The 23,102-nt window shown below is 33.8% G+C and overlaps 1 protein-coding gene across 2 annotated transcripts in view; it reads right to left on the bottom strand.

The window, feature by feature from the left end:
• The window catches only part of LOC150107652 (sperm-associated antigen 7 homolog), a 129,621-nt gene that overhangs the window by 68,512 nt on the left and 38,007 nt on the right, over positions 1-23,102 (bottom strand). For both annotated transcript variants that reach the window (XR_016548254.1, XM_090391985.1), the window contains exon 4: positions 18,272-18,356. Coding sequence is in view for 1 of the 2 variants with exons in the window: in XM_090391985.1 (XP_090248111.1) it covers positions 18,272-18,356 (85 nt within the window). In the remaining variant the exon portion in view is untranslated. The remainder of the gene's footprint in view (positions 1-18,271; positions 18,357-23,102) is intronic.

Raw genomic sequence — 23,102 nt, 5'->3', positions numbered from 1 at the left:
TTTGCCATAATAATAAGTGCCTGGATGCTAATGGTAACCACTTTGAGCACCTCATGTAATTGTAGAAGTCAAAGGTAACTTGTATTCATCCCTTGATGTCTGTATAAATTTAGTATTACAATTTTTATATAGGTTTTCTTTTGCTGAAGTGTATATACATTTTTTGATGGACTCTGTACTTGCAAGTGAATAAGCACATAAATGAGACAATTATAAAATCTAATGCAAGTATTGTTCAAGGAGAGAAGGTTACAGAAGTACAAGTGTGACCATGACAGTCCTGCCAATCCAGTCCAGCTGACATTGTTGCTTTTTGTACAGATGTTCTTTGTGCACTGTGTCCCACGTCACTGTCAGAAACTAAAGAATTAAACAAGTGAATTAAGTTTAGCATAAAGCTGGGGAAAAGTTCCTGTTATGAATAGCTTATGGCTCAGTTTGGAACACAAACATTTTGATAGTTTAAGCATTTTAAAAAGAGTACACAGAGGATCCTTGAAAGGGATGACAAAAGTGACCTGCAGCACCAAACTGGTGGACAAAGTGAGCAATTTAGCAGCAGGTGACTGCGGATTAATACTGAGAATGCAAGGAAGTTAAAACGATGAATAAAGAATTGATAGGTACATAATTATCACAGACACAGAAAAAATATGCACAAAGTTTGTTCCAGATTGTTTTGTAAAAATAATCATTTAAAATTCTGAAATATTTTTACGTATTGGTTATATTAGAATGTTTATTAGTTTTAGTATCATAACACGCATTGTCGGCACTTTCGATGTGCCTGTTATTGAAATTATTTTGTCAAAGTGATATGTAAACCATTTAAAAATATTTTGTACTTACCAGATTTGAATAGTTGTGTTACTTTAAACAATTTTATTGTAGTTTAAAATATTAAGTTGTGTTTTTTGAAGACATTCTCTTGTCGCTAACGGAGACAACGTGCCAGGCATTATATTTAGTTTCTCGCTTACCAGTTTCATGGAGTGCGCATACTCACCGAGAAGTTTGATGTGTGATTGACAGCTGACAATTTGGTATCAGGGTAATGGAGAGTAAACAAGACAGCGTTCGGAGAGAAAATTAGAACACAGGTCGGCAGATATTTAGATTTGGAGGAAAATTAATAGTATATTCCAAAAAAGGAATCGTGGAACTATGAAGTTTAAAGTGGAATAAGTATTGATAATTAAAAGGAAAATAGAGCTATAGAGCTATAGACGTTTTAAAAGGAATATTCGGGGAAACGCTAATTGGTAAATTAGTAGTAGATTCCGAAAAGGGAATCATAGAACTGTAAGTTTTTTTAAAGTGGAAGAGTTAAGACTGTCAATAAGCATTAGTGAATAAAAGAAGAAATTGCTATTTATGTTCTAAAGCAATGCTCAAGAAAACTCTGATTAGGAAGTTTCATCTGTCTTAAGGATGCCGGATCTAATTATTATTTCTACTGAAAAGGAGACAGAATTGAGTCAGGAAGAATTAATGTGTGCTACATGAGTGATGAGAAAAGATCCTGTGGAAATGAAGAATAAAGTCATATATCTTCGGAAAAGAGCCTTAACAGAGAAAGAAACTGGCTATGAACATTTTGTCATTGTGAAAACAAAGTGTTTAGTCTAGTCTTAAGTGTAAGTTTATTTTTAAAAAGGCCCTGGATCCAATTAAATTTGCAGTTAGTTATGTAATATTGTTTGAAGTGTATATATATATATATATATATATATATATTGTTTTTGTTTTATTAAATGTGTTTATTTTGTATTTTGGTCTTGAGTCAGTGATTTTTTTTGGATTCTGAAAGAAATAGTAAAAAAGGAGGTCACTGCACCAATCGGAGTGAATCCCTGTGCATATATAGGTACACTCGGAAAATTTAAAAAAAAATGCTAGAAATAAGGATTGATATTATGATAATATCCTCTACATAAACATCTCTAAATAAAAATAAATCTAATTATTAACAATGGTGCAGTCGACTGACAGGATTGGTTATGACTTAACTTTATTTTAGAATCCAGAAAGTAAATCTTGGCAATTCTAGTAGTGAAGTTTCTTCAATTAAAGATGAGGAATTTTTTAAATTTGTTAATCCAACTTTAGTAATACCTTCTTTCTCAGGAGACAGTAGTGAAAGTGTAGAAACATTTTTTAAATATGCAGAAAAAATTAGAGCAATCTGCTGAAGATTTTAAACACCCTGATGATAATGATCAAGTGTTTAATATTGAGACACAAAAGAATAAAGAACCTAGTTCACAAATTTTAGAAAAGGATAAGATTGTCCGAGCTCAGAAAGATGATCCTGTACTTAAAACTATTTATGAGGTAGTATTGAAGGTGGAACTCAACTGGACACATTTTTAAACCTAGAAAACTTACATTTAGATAATGATGGGTTACTCTCATCTAGACAAATGGAAGATGGAAGGTTGAAAGTGAAAATATTGCCACCAAATCAAATGATTCCTTGGATTATGTACACTTTCCACGATTCTGACTTGGCAGGACACCAAGGATATTCTAGAACTTGGGAAAGAATAAAGGATCGTTATATCTGGAAAGGTATGAAGAGTGACATACATATGTCAAATCATGCCATAAGAGCCAAATAAGATCCCCTTTCAGGGGGGAAAACTCCATTACAACCATTTCCAATCCCAACTAGACCTTTTCAGGCTGTTGCCATTGATGTGGTAGGTCCACTGCCAATTACTAAAAAAGGCAATAGGTACATTCTAGTAGCTATAGATATGCTAACTAGATTTCCTGAAGCAGTCTCAATGAAGGATCAACCTGCAAAGACTATTGCAAGAAAGTTCTTGAATATGATAATTTGTAGATATGGAACTCCTCAGACCTTACTTTCAGATCAAGGAGCAAAATTTCACATCTGAACTGTTGTTACAGTTACGTAAATTACTCAACGTTAGGAAGATTTTTACTACACCTTACCACCCACAGTGTAATGTTATGTGTGAAAGGCTAAATAAAAATATAAAGCAAATACTTTCCAATCTGGCAAACACTAAAATGAATGATTGGGACGCATATCTTTCTCAAGCATTATTTGCATGCAGATCTGCTTTTCATTCTGCTATCAAAGAGAAACCTAATGCAGGAAATTTTAGAAATTCCAAAGTACATAATTCACATAATGTAGAATGTAAGAGTGATGATAATCAAACTGACTAACATTAATGAAATTATAGCAGAATATCACAGGTTAACTTAGGGTTAAACAAACCAAAAAAATGTGAAAATACCTTTAATTTAGTGAATAAAGAATCTCAGAAACCTGTAGAATTTGATTCTGATAGTGATGATTCTGTAGATTTAGGACATAATTCAAGTAGTTTAAATGAAATATTTGAGAAAAATAGAAATGAGATTTGTAAGTATAGTAAATTGGAAGAAGAAAATTCTGAATTATCTCTAGCATCAGATGATTCTGAAACTAGTGATTCGCAGAGTGTAAATAATGATAAGCATGAATCACGTTATTATTTAGGATATAGGAATAAGCATTAAAGGTTTGTTAAATAAGGTTAAAGATTTGTAAATTTTTTTTTAAAAAAATTTTCAGAGAAAGATGAAACTGATGAAAAAATAATCATAATTTAAAAATCTGAATATTTTTATGTATTGGTTATGTTAGAATGTTTATAAGTTTTAGTATAGTAACACGCATTGTAGGCACTTGCGATGTGCCTGTTATTGAAATTATTTTGTCAAAGTGATATGTAAAGCATTTAAAAATTTTATGTATTTACTGAATTTTAATAGTTGTGTTACTTTAAACAATTTTATTGTAGTTTAAAATATTAAGTTGTGTTTTTTGAAGACATTCTCTTGTCGCTATCGAAGACAACCTGTTAGCCATTATATTTAGTTTCTCACTTACCATGGAGTGCAAATACTCGCCGAGAAGTTTGATGTGTGATTGACAGCTGACAAGAAATGCGTTTAGTATCAGGGTAATGTAAACAAGACAGCGTTCGGAGAGAAAATTAGAACACAGGTCGACAGATATTTAGATTTGGAGGAAAATTAATAGTATATTCTGAAAAAGGAATCGTGGAACTATGAAGTTTAAAGTGGAATAAGTATTGATAATTAAAAGGGGAAATATTGCTATAGACGTTTTAAAAGGAATATTCGGGGAAAGGCTATTGGAAAATTAGTAGTAGATTCTGAAAAGGGAATCATAGAACTGTGAGTTTTTTAAAGTGGAAGAGTTAAGACTGTCAATAAGCATTAGTGAATAAAAGAAGAAATTGCTATTTATGTTCTAAAGCAATATCATATCAATTCGAGAAAACTGATTAGGAAGTTTCATCTGTCTTAAGGACACCGGATTTAACTATTATTTCTACTGAAAAGTAGACAGAATTGAGTCAGGAAGAATTAATGTGTGCTACATGAGTGATGAGAAAAGATCCTGTGGAAATGAAGAATAAAGTCATATATCTTCGGAAAAGAGCCTTAAACAGAGAAAGAAACTGGCTATGAGCATTCTGTCATTGTGAAAACAAAGTGTTTAATCTAGTCTTAAGTGTCAGGTTTATTTTTAAAAAGGCCTTGGATCCAATTAAATTTGTAGTTAGTTATGTAATATTGTTTGAAGTGTATATATATATATATATATTGTTTTTGTTAAATGTGTTTATTTTGTATTTTGGTCTTGAGTCAGTGATTTTTTGGGATTCTGAAAGAAATAGTAAAAAAGGAGGTCATTGCACCAATCGGAGTGAACTCTTTGCATATATAGGTACACTCGGAAAATAATAAAAAAAAAGTTCGAAAATGATAATATCCTCTATACAAACATCTCTAAATAAAAATAAATCTAATTATTAACAGTTTGCATGATGTGAAAAATCTCAAATGACTGGATGCTTGTGAACATTTGGTTCAAACAGGGATTGCAAACATGGTTTCCTAAACAGCATTATTGCTGGAACAAGAATCGGTGCTTAGGTATGATCCTGAGACCAATATAAAGTGTAGCGAGCCAATCACCAAGTTCATAAAAAGTGCATTTTAAGAAATTGCATGTTCAAACCACACTGATCACACTCTTTCATCACAAAGAAATTTTCTCCAGAAGAAGACTGTAACCAGTAATTACTACTTAGAGATATTGAAAAGTTTAGTAGAACGAATCAAGCATATATATATATATACAGGGTGTTCGGGATAAATTTGACAGTTTCGTAAGGAAAAAGAAAATCTTCTTTGTATCTATTAAATTTAATGAATTGACAAAAAAACATTACAGGCAGAGTTAATTACAATACTATCAACAAGATTTACTCAAAATAACCACCATTAGCATCGATCACAGCTTCAATTCTGCTTCGGAACCTCGAACAAGCTGATGCTACAGTCTCCCTGGGAAGGGTCGCAAAAACTGTTTTAATTTTATCCATTAACTGGGCTTTTGTATTACTGGAAGTGCGATTGGTGTCTTTTTCAACTGCGCCCCATACAAAATAATCCATGGGGTTAAGGTCTGGGGAGTTTGGAGGCCAAACATTTGGACTGGTGAAGTTGTAGAAATTTTCAGACAACCATTTTTGACTTTTCCCAGAGGTGTGGCAAGGGGCCGAATCCTGCTGCCATACATACGGCCTACCATTGGCTACCCTTGTTATCCAGGGCTTGACTACAGTTAGCAACTCCACGAACAAAGCCCGAATTCCAATGCCAGGGTTCTTCAACACCTGTTCCTGCAGATTTGCGAGGAATTCTGCTGTACGAACGCAATCAGATCGTCTGCTAGGGATCTTTCTTCTTGCTACATCCTCGTAGTCACCATTGCAAGTCTCTAGTTCATGCCTGATTGTTTTTACTGTATTCAGGGAGCATTGGGCAGCAGTCGTAATATCCTTATTTTGATGGCGGGCACGAATCATCATGATACAAGTTATTCTCTTCCATGATTCAGGTGGGTTCCAGCTATCCATCCTTTCTGACATCTTGTATATGAATGAAGAAGGGTCCAAACTTTTAAATGAAGAGAAGTGTGTGTTAATACATGTAACTTACGGAAAAATATAATTAATTATAAATATGTCAAATTTATCCCGAACACCCTGTATATATATGCTTGATTATCCAAGATCCAACCATACAGTTGGATCTTGGATATATATCCAAGCAGCAATCAACATGCACATTTCTGGTACCCAAGAAGACTTTTTCTATATCTCAAGTTGAAAATGAGAATTAAAGGATAATGATTTGATATGGTTATGATATTCAGAAGAATGTGAGAGCAGAACTAACCATTATAGTAAATTAATTTTCTAATGAATGAATACTGCAACAAGTATATTTAGTCCCTTTGGGGATGAGTAAGAAAATATTTTCCTTATCCATATTTTGGCTTATTTGAATTCAGTCTCATTATTGCTTTGCACACTGTGTGTCTCTCTCTCTCTATATATATATACATATTATTTTTTATTTTTATTTTTTTCTGTTTGTTAATGTCAAATTAAAACAATCCAAAAAATTATAACTTAGAAACTGTTAAAATAATTGTTAGAGCTGAATTTTACAACTCAAACAAAACCGAACTCTGAATAATGTAAAGTACATGATTTTAAGTATTAATGTTTTCAAAACAGATATCTAGTAGTAGGTATACAAATTTTTAAAAAAATATTCATTGAGACAACTACACTAGTTCCCCCTTATCCGTGGTTCGCTTTCTGCAATTTCAGTTACCTGCAGTCAACCCCGAAAATATTAAATGGAAAATTGCAGAAATAAACAATTCATAAGTTTTAAATTGTGTGCTGTTCTGAGTAGAATGAGGAAATCTGGCACTGTCCCGGTTAGGACATTAATCATCCCTTTATCAAGTATATCCATGATGTACTGAATATGCTACCTGCCTGTTAGTCACTTATTAGCCGATTTGGTTATCTGATTGATTATCACAGTGCATGTGTTCAAGTAACCCTTATTTTACTTAATAATGGTCCCCAAAGCACAAGAGTAGTGATGATGGCAATTCAGATATGCCAAAGAGAAGCTGTAAAGTGCTTCCTTTAAGCGAAATCTCGACTTCATAAGGAAAGAAAAAAATCGCATGCTGAGGTTGCTAAGATTCCATTCACATAACTTTCAATACAGTATATTGTCTAATTGTTCTATTTTATTATTAGTTATTGTTGTTAATCACTTACTGTGCCTAATTTATACATTCCAGAGGCTATACAAGTTTTACCTAGAATTTTTTTTACAAAAACTTGGTGAGTGTTCCTTCTCATTTTTACAATTTTGACACCATGGTCCATACACTTAAGTGGATTTTTATGCCAAGTAGTAGTAGTAACATGTTGAAACTAGGAAGGTTCAATGTTGACACCCTGTGTATATATAGCGTTTGGTACTATCCAGTTTCAGGCATCCAATGGGGGTCTTGGGACGTATCTGCAATGGATGGGGGGGGGATTGCTGTACAAAACTGAAAGGCACAGAAAATGTGCTGAGGTTAAAAAAGAGGGAGGAAGGGAGGAGAGATAGCTATATTTTTACAGTTCTATACATAAAATAAAAAAGCAAGAACATACTGCAGGAGATCCAAGCTATACTCTTTCCTTGAACTAAGTGACAGACAATGCACAACAGATTCAGGCAACCTACTTGATTCATTTACCACTTTCCAAGTGAAAAATTTAGACTACACACCCATATCCTTAGACAATTTCAGGTGTGACCCTGTGTGAACAAAGGGTCACACCTGAGATGCAGAAATATTTCTCTGCATCAGTCTTATAAAACTTTTAGTAACTCAAATGCCTCTATCATATCCTCTCTTTCCATCTATTGATTAACTTTTGCAGCCAACAAACCTTCAATGTATCCCCACAGAGGTATTCCATAAACCACTTATCCCTGGATTCTTTGCACCCTTTCCTCATTTGCAAGCAATCCAGATGACCAGACCTGAGAACAGTAATCTAGATGTGGCTATATCAAGGCTTTTATAAATGGAATGATAATTTCCCTATATCTGCTTTTTAGTGTTTCTTCAATAATCAAGTAATCCTATGAGCTACCTGATTAATATAAAACTATAAAAAAAAAACTAATATAAAACTGATAAAATAGCCAAGTAATTGGCTCAATTACTTGGCTACCTTGGTTCATAAGATGAACATTAACTATCGACTATCAGCCCTGAATTCCTAGCTTCATCAATTTCCTGGAGTACAGTTCCCTCAATGTGGTACACAGCTTGTAATAATTTCATCTCAAAATGAAGAACTTTACACTTTTCCAGATTAAATTAGCAGCCATTATCTTTAGCCCATACTGTTAGCCCCCTTTAAATTATCCTACAAGCTCTGCGCATCATCTCAATTAACTGTTGTGCTCCCCAATTTTGCATTATCAGCAAACAACTGAATATTTCCCTTCAAATCATTTATGTGCAAATTAAACAGCAGTGATAAGGTACAGAGCCTTGCAGCACACTGTTAGTCACCTGCATTATCATGGAATCTGCCTGTGCCTCCATTACTACTGTTTGATATCTCTCCATCAGCCATCCTTGTATCCATATTACAAATCCATTCCAATTTGCATAATAGAGTTCCACATAGAATCCTGTCAAATACCATTGCAAAATCTAGAAGTACCATTGTGTAGCCATTTCCCTTTATACCACTTAGCTGTCACTCTACTATAAAATGTTAAATTACTTAGGCAAGATTTACCGCTCACAAAGCTAATACTGCCTCATTCCTTCTGAGTATCACATTCTTATCCACCATTCCTAAATTCTCTATCTAACCAACTTTCTCAATACTTTAACCACACTATCAAGATCAATATGATTGTTCTATAATTTACTTCTGCAGTCTTGGAGCCTCCTTTATGCAATGGAAGTATTCTGCAATTCTTCCACTCTCTTGATACTTTGCAAGAGTTGAGAATTAAATCTCAGCTCTGGTATTACGATTTACTTATAATAAACTTTTTATTATAATTTGCTTGATAACTAGGCAAAAAGCTTTCAACAACTGTAAATCATATAAAACAATTACATAAAAAAAGTATGAATTGTAAACAATAATGGGAAACGTAAGAAAGAACTAAGTTTTAAAAGAGGTATACCATGAGTAGACATATCGATACAAAATAAATAACGGAAAAAACTTACATAGAAAGATTATTTAATAGTATAATTTTCGCCTGTGTGTGTGTCACAGGCATCTTCAGTACATTAAGCTCAAAATTAAACACTAACTGACAATTCCAAAAAGCGCCACCTAAGTAGCTGGTGTAAGATAACTAAAAAGGTCAATAACTTTCCTAAAAAAAAAAAAAAAAATAATACAATAAAAAGTTAGGAAAGATTAGCTGATTTGTAAAGTACTATCTCCCATAAAGGGGATAGACGTAAGCCGTCGGATCTGTTTAAGTTAGGAGAATGAAGTAGAGTTTCACATGTTTCTTTATAAAAGCGTTCCACGAGAAACTGACTTTTGTGAAGAACTCGTCTTTCTCCAATGAACTCTGTGTCTAGTGAAGATGGCATGTTCAGAAAGTGTCTAGTGAACATGCCATCTTCACTAGACACAGAGTTCATTGGAGAAAGACAAGAGTTCTTCACAAAAGTCAGTTTCTCATGGAACGCCTTTATAAAGAAACGTGAAACTCTACTTCATTCTCCTAACTTAAAACAGATCCGGCGGTTTACGTCTATCCCCTTTATGGGACATAGTACTTTACAAATCAGCTAATCTTTCCTAACTTTTTATTGTATTAATTTTTTTTTTTTTTTTTTTTAGGAAAGTTATTGACCTTTTTAGTTATCTTACACCAGCTACTTAGGTGGCGCTTTTTTGGAATTGTCAGTTAGTGTTTAATTTTGAGCTTAATGTACTGAAGATGCCTGTGACACACACACAGGCGAAAATTATACTATTAAATAATCTTTCTACGTGAGTTTTTTCTGTTATTTATTTTGTATCGTAAGAAAGAACTTGAAGAGACTGAAATCATAAAAATGAAAATCCAAAATGTTTAAATTTTGACACTTATTGAAATCAATGCTACTTAATACACACATATTTAAGTTACAGAAATAAACTGCACTAAATATATGCACCTCTTTCAGTCTTCTCTCTCACACACACACACATCTATTACTGTTGAAAGTTTTTCCACTTGGCTATGCTATAAATTAAAGATGCCAAGAAATGATATTCTTGGTTTAATCCTTTATCCAAGTGTAAGCAAACAAAGTTTTCACATGAAGTAACTACACGACTGGGCAACTCTTATATACAGGCTAATGACTTCACATCACTTGCCTTGGTATCCCATAATGCAAAGCACATATCTTTATGGACGTGTATAATGCTATGCATTATGGAAAGGATCACTACCCAGATCGGTTTCGACCTTTATTGATATATAGATCTCTCAATAAAGGTCGAAACTGATCTAGTAACCCTTCCCATAATGCATAGCATTATGCATGTCAGTAAGGATATCTGCTTTGCATTATGAGATACTAAGGCAAGCGACGTGAAGTCATTAGCCTATATATAAGAGTTGCCCAGTCGTGTAGTTACTTCACGTGCAAACTTTGTTTCTTATTATTGAATAAAGGATTAAACCAAGAATATAATTTCTTGGCATCTTTAATTTATCTCCTATTACTGTTTTAAGTTTTGAAATTTTTCATGTTGTTTTGTATGCAAGATGTATGGTTCCTGTTAATCCTTTGTGTGATATCGTACAGTTCTGTCATCACTCTATGATATCCCAATTCCTTTGTTTACTGATTTCAGCTACAGTTTATCTTTATTTTTTTACTTTTAACACAAAATGCTAATAAATTTCATGCAGTACTTTCCACAGGATTATTCCAAGCAGTGGTATTTTGTAACATGGATTGCAACTTTATCATGAGATCCAGACTTTTGTGATGCAACAGTGAGCTTAAAATAACACTGGTTCCATGACGTAAGCAGTGTCTTTTTTTGTAGTTCACTATAAGCATCATTTCATTACAGCATATGCACATAAAGTGAACCACATCTCTACATGCAGAGCACAGGAATTATTTTATTTACCATTCTTTGGCAAAAGCATGAATTAAAAAGAATGCCTCATGATGCAAGAACCCTTGCAGTCTTTTCAAGTTCTTATGAATTTGATCATCAAATTCCTGATATGTACCCTAAAGGGTGTGTGTGTGGGGGGGGATACGGGATATGACAGTGTATTAGATAAAAACATTACACTATTACCATTATACCTCCTGTCAACAATTTTCCTCCAAATTATCATTTAGGACTCCACTGTTTTAACATTTTACATTTTGGTGTTCTAAGGCACTTCAATATTGTATCAATCCACCCAGACCTTGATGCTTCTCTGGGTTTTTTTCTTGCAATACTGAAAAAAAAAAAACGCTTGTTTTGCTAACTGTTCATCTCTCATTCCGTGTGACCCCCCCCCCCCCCAACTGGCCATGACTTCTACATATGTCCAGCTAAATCTGAATACGATTCTGTAACACCAGTTGAATAACATGGATAAGAAGTGCAATTTGGTCTCGCCATTTCATCCACCTCGGCTGGTAGAGAGGTTAAGTGACCATACCACTTTAGATTAACTCTGCTCACACATTCTTGAATGCTAACATCGTCAAGAGTTCCTTTCTAATTTTGCTATTTTTAAAATGATTCTGTAATTGATGCCATCTGCTCACTTTGCCAATCTTTCTCAAAACTTTCATATCCATAGTCTCCAGTCTTTGATCAAGTGTTTTATTTTTAACCCAGCTCTCAGCTACATGTGTTAAAATTGTTTTCAAAACACTAAACTAGCTGCATACACTGTCTTGTATACAGCTAGTTTATTGTTTTAATTCATTTCTCTCTTATCCCATATCCCATTTATTCAGTTGACTATAGTTTGCCCACCGATTAGAGAACCTTCGACACTTCTGCGCATGACCCAAAAAGGAGAATCCATTCTGATAATAGGGTAATCAATCTATCTTCTGGGATGAGTTTATTTTATTATTACAGGTTGGAAAATTTAGCTTTTCTTTTACAAACATTGTAGTTTTTAAAGTGTAACAATTTTGCTTGTATAACAGTTGGAAAAATATACCTAGAGTATTAACAAAATTAAAAAAAGGTATAGCATAAAACAAAAATTTAACAAAATTTATTTTTAAGAAAGTTTTCTATAAAATAAAAATAATTATACAGAAAAACAGAAATTTTTTTCACATGAACTTAGATATTCTAAACTTACAGTTGAGAAAACTGAGACACTTTAATGTCCTAAACCGATTAATTATTTATGACTTGTTGTGACTCTTTTAACAAACCCATGCAAAAAAAAGGTTGGAAAAAAATACCATTATGAAATCCTTTTAATCTTCATAGTCATCTGAATCCACATTCTTCTTTAGACTGCCAACATTTTCCATAAGTTAAATTACCATCAATCCAAGTTTCATCTAGATACACAATCGGTCTTTTCTCCTCCCTGAAACATCGTATTGCTCTCAAATACTGCGTTCTAGATAAAACAATGTCACTTCATCCTTTTATTCTGGGACTTTTGAAAACAAAATCCGATTTCATGAAGTATTTTCCTTAAAGTTTCTCTTTTCCAAGGAAAATTAATTTTTTCTTTAAGCACAGGAATCAATTTCGGAACAGTTGGCACTCTTTTCTCGACCACGTAAAATTCGTGAATAGTTCTCCTTATAACGTCTACATCAAAATCATTCAAAGCTACGGTTTCAATGGTTTTCTTTCTCTGGCGCTTTTTTTTTTTTTTTTTTTTTTTAGGAGATTTAAATTTTGGCTTGCCTTCACCTTTTGATTCCCTACGAATTCTTTTAACAGTCGACCCCGATATACAGCAATTGCACATGCACATTTAGGGGAACAAGGAGACTGCCTTTTAACAATTCTTTTTCGCAGAATGTCAGCACATTATTCAATATTCTTTTGCAAGAACTACTGAAACATTTAACAACAGAACTTGTTGACTGTACTGGATCCATCATACAAATTAATAATTAAAAAAAATGCAAAAAAAAAAGCAACAACAAAAATCAAGCTACTACTAGTACAGCAACAGATAAGAAAGCACGTGATTTCGCTTGTTGGCGACAATTCGTACATCCTTCATTTCTTTCTCCCCTTCAGCATGAATCGACTATTCTTGGCGAAACGCCAAGCAGAGACCTACAAACGGTGGGCGAACTATACCTCGCATACCAGATGTGCTAATTTTGTTGTCTATTTCCATATGTAATTTGCCATCTTCAATAAAAATTGTACTTAAATGACATTATTTATTACTAGTTACAGACTAGGGTTTCCCATTTAGAATGCAGCTGATGCTTTCAATGATCCTGCCTATTTTCACAAACTATCTTTTTATTGCTGTTTATCATACCAAATTTATTACAGCAGTAATTAACAGTAATTAACAGAATTAACAGAGCAAAATGTGACTATCTCTGCAAAATACTACAAGAAAATAACATTGACGTTGTGCTTCTTTGAGAAACACATGCTGAAAACGAAGACAACCTTAATAGAAGAGGAAAAATAACTGGTTACACTCTGATTGGTGCTACATACCACCAGAATTATGGCATTGCAACATATATCAAGGATGATATAGAAAATGCTTCTGTCCTCACAACAAGATGTGATAACGATACCCATCTTGTGAGTGAGAAAATTCATAACATAACAATAGTCAATGTCTATAAACCTCCTTTAACATCATAGTGTATAGATGTGATACCTACTTATCAACATCCAACAGTATGGATTGGTGATTTTAATAGCCATCATGAAGAATGGAAGTACCATGATAACAACGACTGTGGGACTACCCTCGTTCAATGGGTAGAAATAAATAATATACACCTTGTATTTGATGCCAAAAATAGAAACACCTTTAGATCATCAGCATGGCAAACAGAGTCTAATCCAGATTTATGTTATGTTTCAATAAACACAGAAGGGCAAACATTACCAGCAAAACGATATGTACTTTCTAACTTCGACATCGACCGGTGTTACTGAAAATTGGTATGACACTACCTATAGCAAGATCCTTTCCACGACTGCATTGGAATTTTAAAAAAGCAAATTGGAGAAATTTTGCGAATGAATTGGATAAATGTGTTCGGTGAATATCTACTAGAGTTGCAGAGTACAAGAGATTTGTAGGAGCAATCATATCAACTGCAAAAAAATATATCCCTAGAGGTTACAGAAAAGATTATGTCCCAGATGGAATGAAGAGAGTGAACATCTCTACAGAGAGTTCCTGAAAAGTGAAGATCCTGAAATAGCAGATGAATTACTACATAGCCTGAACTCATCTCGAAAAGCAAACTGGACTGATACGGTTGAAAACCTTGATTTCAAACGATCAAGTAGAAAAGCTTGGAATCTTCTCCAACAACTATCCACAACTAATCTACCTAAAAGGAAAAAGCACATTCATCTCCCCTCAGAAAATAGCTAATCAAATCGTTAATATATCAAGGGCACCTAGGGACCGTGAACATACCAAGAAAGTTAAGAAAGAACTTAGAGCTTTAAAAATAAATGCCCCTGCTTTCTCACAATATGCCTCAATCTTGACTATAGATGAAGTAAAAGCCGTCATAAAAGATATCAAAGCAGATGGGCACCGTCGAAGCCTGGGGCAAGGCCCCAGGCTTCGACGGTGCCCATCCTGAATTTCTGATTAACAGCGGGCCATACACTATAAAATGGCTCTGTGAATTCTTTTCTGATATATTATTGACTGGCCGACTACCTAGCTAGTTTAAGAAGTCAAAAATAGTTGCTAGTTGCTATTCTTAAACCTGGAAAATCACCCCAGGAGGCAAAAAGTTACAGACCTATTGCTTTATTGAGTTGCACCCATAAAATGTTAGAGCACCTTCTGTACAACAGATTGTCCATACCAATTATGCAGCATGTCCCGATTGAGCAAGCTGGTTTTAAAGAAAAACGTGGTTACTGTGATCAAGTGCTCACTTTAACATCATACATAGAAGCTGAATTTCAGAAGCAAGAAAAAACATCAGCCGTCTTCTTGGACCTAACAGCAGCCTGTGATACAGTATGGCGTGAAGGTCTTATATACAAATTTCTTAGCATTGTCCCATGTAAACGGACTGCACACTTAATTTCCTCCATGCTCACTGAACATTTCTTTCAAGTTATATTAAGAAATAAAATGTCCCGACAATGAAAACGTAATAATAGTCTTCCACTAGGGTCAGTATTGGCATCCTTACTTTATAACCTATACACATATGACTTGCCTGCTACCATCTCACGCAAGTTCTGTTATGCTGATGACACTGTAATTGTCATTCGACACAAAAACATGAGTCAGGCTGAAGACGTACTTAAAAAAGATCTGAAAACTATAGGTGAATATTATAAAAAATGGAGGCTCCAGCTCAATCCAGACAAAACAGAAGTATCAAGCTTTCACCTTAATAATCACATGGCAGATGTCACTTTACATATCTTCTTTGAGGGATGTTTACTACGACACAATAAATTTCCAAAGTACTTGGGCGTTACCTGGACCGCACGCTCTCTTACAAGCAACACCTAACAAACGTTTCTGCTAAGTTAAGAACCTGTAACAACATAATACAAAAACTAATAGGCACGACACGGGGAGCAAGAGCTGATAATCTGCGGATTACTGCTCTTGGTCTAGTTTTCTCTGTTGCAGAATATTGCTCACCAGTGTGGCTAAATAGCACACATGTTAAACTTGTTGATAGCCAACTAAATAATACAATAAGACTGATTTCTGCACAATTAAATCAATGCCCACACACTGGCTTCCAGCTCTTAGTAACATTGTTCCACCGAATCTGCGCAGGACTAAGGCTCTCTTACAGGAGTATAAGAAAATCTTGGAGAACACAGCCCTACCATTACATTTAGAGCTCCCAGACTTAAGTGTATGACAATTGAGACATCCACTACTACAATTAGCCCAACTACTACTACATTCTAACTTTGACTTGAAGCAAAAGTGGCAAGAACAGTGGGAGAGCCATACAGATGACATCACAAAATTTTCTCTCAATGAATTACAAGAAGTTTTGATGCTTGCTCAGGCCTCCGATGAAAATCCTGGACTCAGCTTAATAGAATATGAACTGGTCATGGTGTATATGTGGACATGCTTTTTAAATGGGGTAAATGACCATCCCCGCATTGCGATTGTGGAGCTCAGAGACAAACTGTGAACCATATTGTGATTCAGTGTTATCTCAGAGCATATTCAGGAGACAAATTAGACTTTTTAAGTGCGAAAGCTATGAACCCGAAGCTATGAACTATCTGACTAATATGGATGTAACCTTTTAATTTTATTGGTTTTTAAAATGACTTTTGACTTTTAATTTTATATGTTATTAAAGTGATAGTGTATTGTACTGCATGTTTTGACATTCATGCCATATGAATAAATAAAAAATAATACAGCAGTTATTCAATTTAGTTAGGAAATCCTTGTACTGGATTTATTAAGGACATCATTGCATAAAGAGCTGAGATTAACATCTCCAATTTTGATATCAGGTTTAATTTCACTTTCCTTCACAGATGACGAATACTGGATACAATGTGCACCCTTGTCTCACAACTAATTTACCATCAAACCATCTTCCTGTAAATTTTTCAATTCTAACTGCTGACTTACACCTCAAACACAGACTACGTATTTGATATAATGTACTAGTACTGTGGATGAGAATAAGGAACTTGTTCACATTTGACTTCAGAAGTGTGGATTGTATTCCTTGGGAAACATAAGATGACAGACTATTCTGCAGGACAGCAGTGGAGGGGATTAACAAAGAGTAGGAGAAATCTGTTCTGTGAGTTTGGAATTGAACTGTGAGTGTGTTGATTGGCTGGTGCATGCATTTGGATGCATTTGATAGGTGGCAGGAGGGGATTACTGGTGCCAGTTCTCATGAACAGCAGCCATAGAACTATTTATAGAAGATGAAGGTTGCAGAAACTGAATGCACGTGTGAAAGTGAGTGAAGTGTATTAGTAAGTGAGGGATCATTAATCAATCTGACTGCTCTTTTCTGTATAAATTCCATTATTTTTAGAGGTTCTTAGGGACACCACTCCAAAGAGCAGTATTCAATAGTTGGGCAGATTTGTGATTTGTATAGAGCTAGGATATATTTGGAATTTAAAAAAAAAAAAATATATATATATATATATATATATATTTTAATATTGATCCTATACACAAAAGGTCAAGAGACCTATAAATACATCAATGCCATGTATGGAGTGCAGAGATGAGGACTGAGATAGAAGATTATTGATGTTTTTTTGTGTTTTTTTAAGAGTTACAGGTTGTAGTTGTTTGAGAATGCTTTATGAGGAAGGCTGTTGCAGAGGACAGACTTTATATATAGATGTGCAAAATTAATAAACTGTTTTATCTTATGGTTAACAAAAATATTATACAGATGTTTACCACATTTCCTGCTCTTACACTTGAAAATATCTGTTGGTTGGAAAGACTGGAGATAGATCATAGATGGGTTTGACTCCATCTATGATACAAAGAATTATTATAATGCATTTTCAACTGATGATAAGTCAGCTGGTCTTACACGAAAGTAGCAAGGTTTTATTTCCTGCAAACTCAAGATTTTCATCTTAAAAAACAGACAAATCAATCAGCCTGATAATACAAACTTTGTCGAACATAGCAGATTATATGGGTAGATCTGACTGTCCAATCATGATATTTACTAAGTTTGCATGAAACTAAGTTACTTGACTCTGAAAGCCACTGAGTCTATATAACATGTTAAAGGTCTGCTATTGTGTTTTTCCTATTGTGTTCTTTCTTTTTTTTTTTTTTTTTTTTTTTTTTTGCATGATGCAATTTTTTTTGCTATCTAATTTAATATCCTTTTAATGTTCCTATTCCTGACAAAAGCACACCATAGTATATACAAAATTAGGCAGTGGTGAAGATAATTTTTGAATTAAAGAAATATATAATATTTGGTTAAATAGTTTGTTAATAAATATAAAAATTTAAATATTTAAAGAATTTAGCATAAAACAACTACTATTCCTTGGAATGAAATAATACTTCAATAAAAGTAATAATTGAAAGTTGTCATTTGTTTAGACATAACATTATGTTATTCTTTTCTTACCTTTTTAAAGATCATCACATATCTGTCAACCTCATCTTCACCAAAAGAAAAGGCAGTCAAACCAGCAACATCAGCTACATCATGCCTTGTAGAGATAGGGCAAAAAATGCTTTGTACTATTGTGTTGAAATACAACTATTAATATAACATAATGGGCATATTTATTCAATTTAAGCAGATTTTATAATTTGTTATAAAAGTAGAACATTATCTTTTTATTCTTGGTAATAGAGTAACATCTATTAGGAAAAATGCCTTACATTATGGTTGTACCCTGCTGCTAAGGGAAAGAAAGAGGATGCAAGACATTTGGCCCAAAAGATTTCATTTCCCCAAGAATTTAGAATGTTTTTAATTTACTTTTACACACATTTTAATTTGGCTGTTAATAAAAATTACTGCTTGTGAATATACCAGAATGGTATATCTGCAAGTAATTATTTCGAGTTATAAAGAAACTGTATGTTATTAAATAATGGTATCTGTCATGTTAATTTTCTTTATGTATTTAATTAAAAACAATAAATAGCTTGTTAACAAAAACTGTTCATGTAAATGGCATTTTTTTTATTTTTATTTTTTAGTGCCTCTGTAGTGCAATTGGAAGAACAACAGAACATTCTACCCTTAGAATGGAAAAGACCTGCATTTGGTTCTTGTCATGATGACAAGTTGAATCTTTATAAGGGCTTTTTCAACTGAAGGTGAGTTAATCGATTTCATATGGTGGTATCAGGTTTTCATTCCTCATACAGGTAAACTAGTCATGAAAACACACACAATTTACAGACAAAAAATATTGTTGTTGGTGGTGGTGTTGTTGTGTCTAGTTGGAGAATAAAGTACTTGGGGAGATGGTGAGATATGTGTAGCAGGGTAGAGTGAATTCCCATGATGAGTCCTTGGAGGTGTCACATAATAAGAATAATAATAAAATAATTATTAAAATATGGCTGCAAGAAATGTTTTGCATCAGGACTCCATGTACTGTTTGGCCAGCAACATATGTAACAGTTAATGACAACAATAATTCAACTTTAGAATCACCAATAACTCCTTTATTTAAAATTTTAATATTTATGTATAATATACAGGAAATATGAAACTATTTGATAACAGAAAGGGATGATCTTCATGGTACTATCATCAATGTTGTGTAACTTCTTGTTCTAGAAATCTGTTAATAGCCGGTATAAACTAACTTTTTGAAAGGATGATATTCTATAATGCTCCTCTAACATAGTTGGTAATGACAATACCCTCTGGTTGGAAAGACCTGGCTTTAAATCCTCTCTAGAACGTGAAGAATCTTAATCCATAAAACACTAAATTTTAAGAAGGATGTTTATTGTTCACTATTTTCTTAAGCAGATTTCATGATAAATGAAATCGTGTATATGTAGTAACATATACACATTTAGTTGGTGTGCAACAAGAGATACAGATGTGGTGCTGGGTGAATAAAACAAACATTTATTTCAAATAATTGCCAGCTCATTTCTGGAGTCATCTTGCCTTAAATGTTTAGGAGGCAATCTTAATTTCATTGTGAAAACTTTAAGTGCAGAAATAAGCTTGTAAGGCATTTTAATTAACTTGCATTCTGCTTCAGATTAAAATACATGGCAGGTGATGGACTGTGGTAATATTTTTACCTACCTTGCTGGGCCATGATATCACTAACTTTGAGAATCAAACATTAAAAGCTATTTCATATCTCACAGTGGAGGGAACAATAAAAATGCAACTAACTCCCAAGTCATAGAGAAATGATAGAATGCTTGACTATATCCAAATGGAAGTTGCTATGGTAATATTACACCATTTAAGCACAGCTAAAATGCTACTACTATCAGCAGGTTCAAAGACACCCATTTGTTGACATTTGCATGACAGTTTTTATTCAAATATTAATGAAGAAGATAAGTTGTTTTTGAAAATATTTTGACAATAAATTCCTTTTTTTTTTTTCGTGGACTACCTTTTTATGAGTGCTTCTTTGTTGTTATAAGGGATTTTGTTTGAATGTGTGTTTTAAAAGCATTTTTTTTGCTATACTTTATGGAACATCACTGTACTGAAGCAGAGAACAACTGCAGGTGATTTCAACATGTGTCATTTTATTTGCTGCAGATGTGTGAAAATGCATTCACTTTATTGAATGAAAGTGTGGAAATAGAAAGATGGTGAGCACGTGTTGAGAGCAAGTAAGTTTGGGAAATTAAAAGAATGATAGTGGTGAGTTGAAAATCTTGGCAACAAAATGCATGAAAAGGTGATTGTGAACTGCAAGGTTGATGTTGCATCCTGTAAGAGTGATAGTAAGAATGAAAGAATGGACAATTAAGAGAATGATCAGATGATAATGAGAGAGAGACATTGCTTAAGAGGAGTTCCCCACAGAACAAACTGTAAGATTGAGTGAATGGAGAAATGCATGACAGCTGTATGACACAGAAGCAAAACAGAAGGGGGAATGTGAGGGGAGAGGAAGGCAGAGTATGAAAGAGTGAAAGGGGAAAAATACGAATTTAATTTTGTATGGTGATTCCATGATAAGAGGAGTGTAACAAAATTATGTTTTCCCTAGAATCAAGATTACATATGTTAGCAATGCTAAGGATGCAGAGAGAAAAGGAGAAAGATATGATTATTTTGGCGGGTACTAATATCTAGCAAATAAGAAGATTGAGAAAGTAAAAGAGTTGCGAGTCTGATGTAATGGTATAGAGGTGAGCAGAAACAAAGAGCTGTGATCATGAATGAGTCAGTGCTCACATTGTACAGGAGGAATGGTGGACTTTGTGGACGTATTGGAGCAAGACTGAATGGAAGGAAAGATTTATATGAAGTGAATGGTTTGCATTTTAATGGATTTGAAGTCAGGTGTCTTGAGAAAGTATTGTTCAGTGAGAGTTCAAAAGTGCTATTGCAGAATTAATCCTCAACTTATTGAATATTATTTACATAATAAATAGTATACTAGACATATCTTATTTTTCAAAGCAAAATTCTACAGAGAATAACTGTTCTCTACACTGAGTTCTTTACAAGGCTTATTCTCAAAATGTCATTTTTTTAACAATTTTCATAAGACTATGTAATATTGTTCATTCAGCATACACACTATCTGATCAAAAATATCTGGATGCGTGCTCATCCCAACCCTCACTCTAATTAAAAGGATTTAGCCCTTTCAATTAGGAGTTATTGAAAATCATTTGTTGTTATACGTGTGTTAAGGCTTAAGTGATAGGAGGACATCACATCGGAGTTTTAATGGAATATTGTTAAGAAAGGATTAAAAACTAATTTTAATGCTTCCAATATTTTGTCTGTCACTGAGACATCTTCAATGTTTGGATACAATTTGAATCCAAATTTAAACAAATATGAATGCATAAAACATCTCAAAATGTGGGAAACAATAATCATCAGAGGTCCTAGTTTACATCCTAGGCTGCCTACAAATTCTATAGAGGGCACACAACCTAGATAGGACTTTAGAGTCACACATGTGTTTCATTAAGTCACTGCTCCCCCCCCCCCCCCCAGAAGATGTCCCAGTGACTAAGACGAAATATTGGAAGCATTAAAGTTAGTTTTTAATCCTTTCCTAGTGCTGTCAATATTCCGTTAAACCTCCAGCATGATCTGTTGCCATAAGTCTTCAATCCTCTGAGAAGGTTTTCCACTAGATTTTGGTACACTGCTTTGGTAATTCCCATCCATTTCCAGAAGAGTATTAGTGAGGTCAGTCACTAATGTTGGACGATTTCTCCTGGCTTCATTCCAGTGTTTGATGGAACTGATATTAGTAATATCAGTAAATATTAACTCAATCTATAACTGGGCACATGGCAATTACTAATCGCATAGTTATAAAACCAAAAGTAATAAGAATTCTATCACAAAAATGTGACTGTAAAAAGATTCATGTTGTAAGTTATGATATAATGTTCATAATTTTATCATCTGATTCCTTTTACTCTGATTTCTTAGTCCCCCCCACCTTCAGAATATTTTACCACCTTTCTGATCAGGGCTGGACAAATTATGCAAACCTTACCTGCTAATAAAAAAAAGTACTTGTTCGAGATCCTCTAATTTTTTTAATCATATATTTGTAAGGCAATAGGTGTTTCATCGAGCAATTAGTGGTGCTGCATCTGTGTTTTCCTAAAAAGATTTTGTTTAGAGAGTAATTTTTTTTATTAAATAAAAAAAAAAATCTATTTTATCCAGTCTGATGCTACTCACCAAGGGTAAGTGGATGAGCATATTTGTCAAGCCCTGTTCCTGATATATACATTTTTCTCATTTAAAAAAGGTTCTGCTAAGGTAGAAGAGAAGTGGAGGAATTTTTTGAGGCTTTAGAAAAAGCAACTGACACAATGAAAAAGGAAAAGTTGGTCCTTGTTGGGGATCTAAATAGCAGAGTAGGAAACGATTGTCAGACATACAAAAATATTTTGGGAAAATTTGGAGAAAAGAGCAAAGCTAATAATAATGGCAAATATCTGTTGGATTTCTGCTCAGGACATGGACTGGTTATTACTAACACCATGTTCCAAAATAAAAATCTCCACAAATTCACATGGAGAGAAGAGGCAAGGAATAAGAAAAGTCTCATTGACTATGTTATTGTTGATAGTGATGTTTTCTCCCTGGTGCAGGACACCAGAGTGTACAGATGATTTGAAATTGGAAGTGATCACTATTTAGTCTTCAGCAGGATAAAATTGAATTTCATAATGAAAAGAATGACATGTAAGAAAGTTTTAAAGCGAATCAAAGTTGAGCAGCTCTCAGATGTGAACTGTAGACTAAA

Source organism: Typopeltis vanoorti, chromosome 4 (assembly GCF_054136105.1).
Source record: "Typopeltis vanoorti isolate ZY-2024b chromosome 4, IOZ_Tvanoo_1.0, whole genome shotgun sequence".
Classification (NCBI taxonomy): domain Eukaryota; kingdom Metazoa; phylum Arthropoda; class Arachnida; order Uropygi; family Thelyphonidae; genus Typopeltis; species Typopeltis vanoorti.
This window is presented reverse-complemented; position numbering and strand designations above follow the sequence as displayed.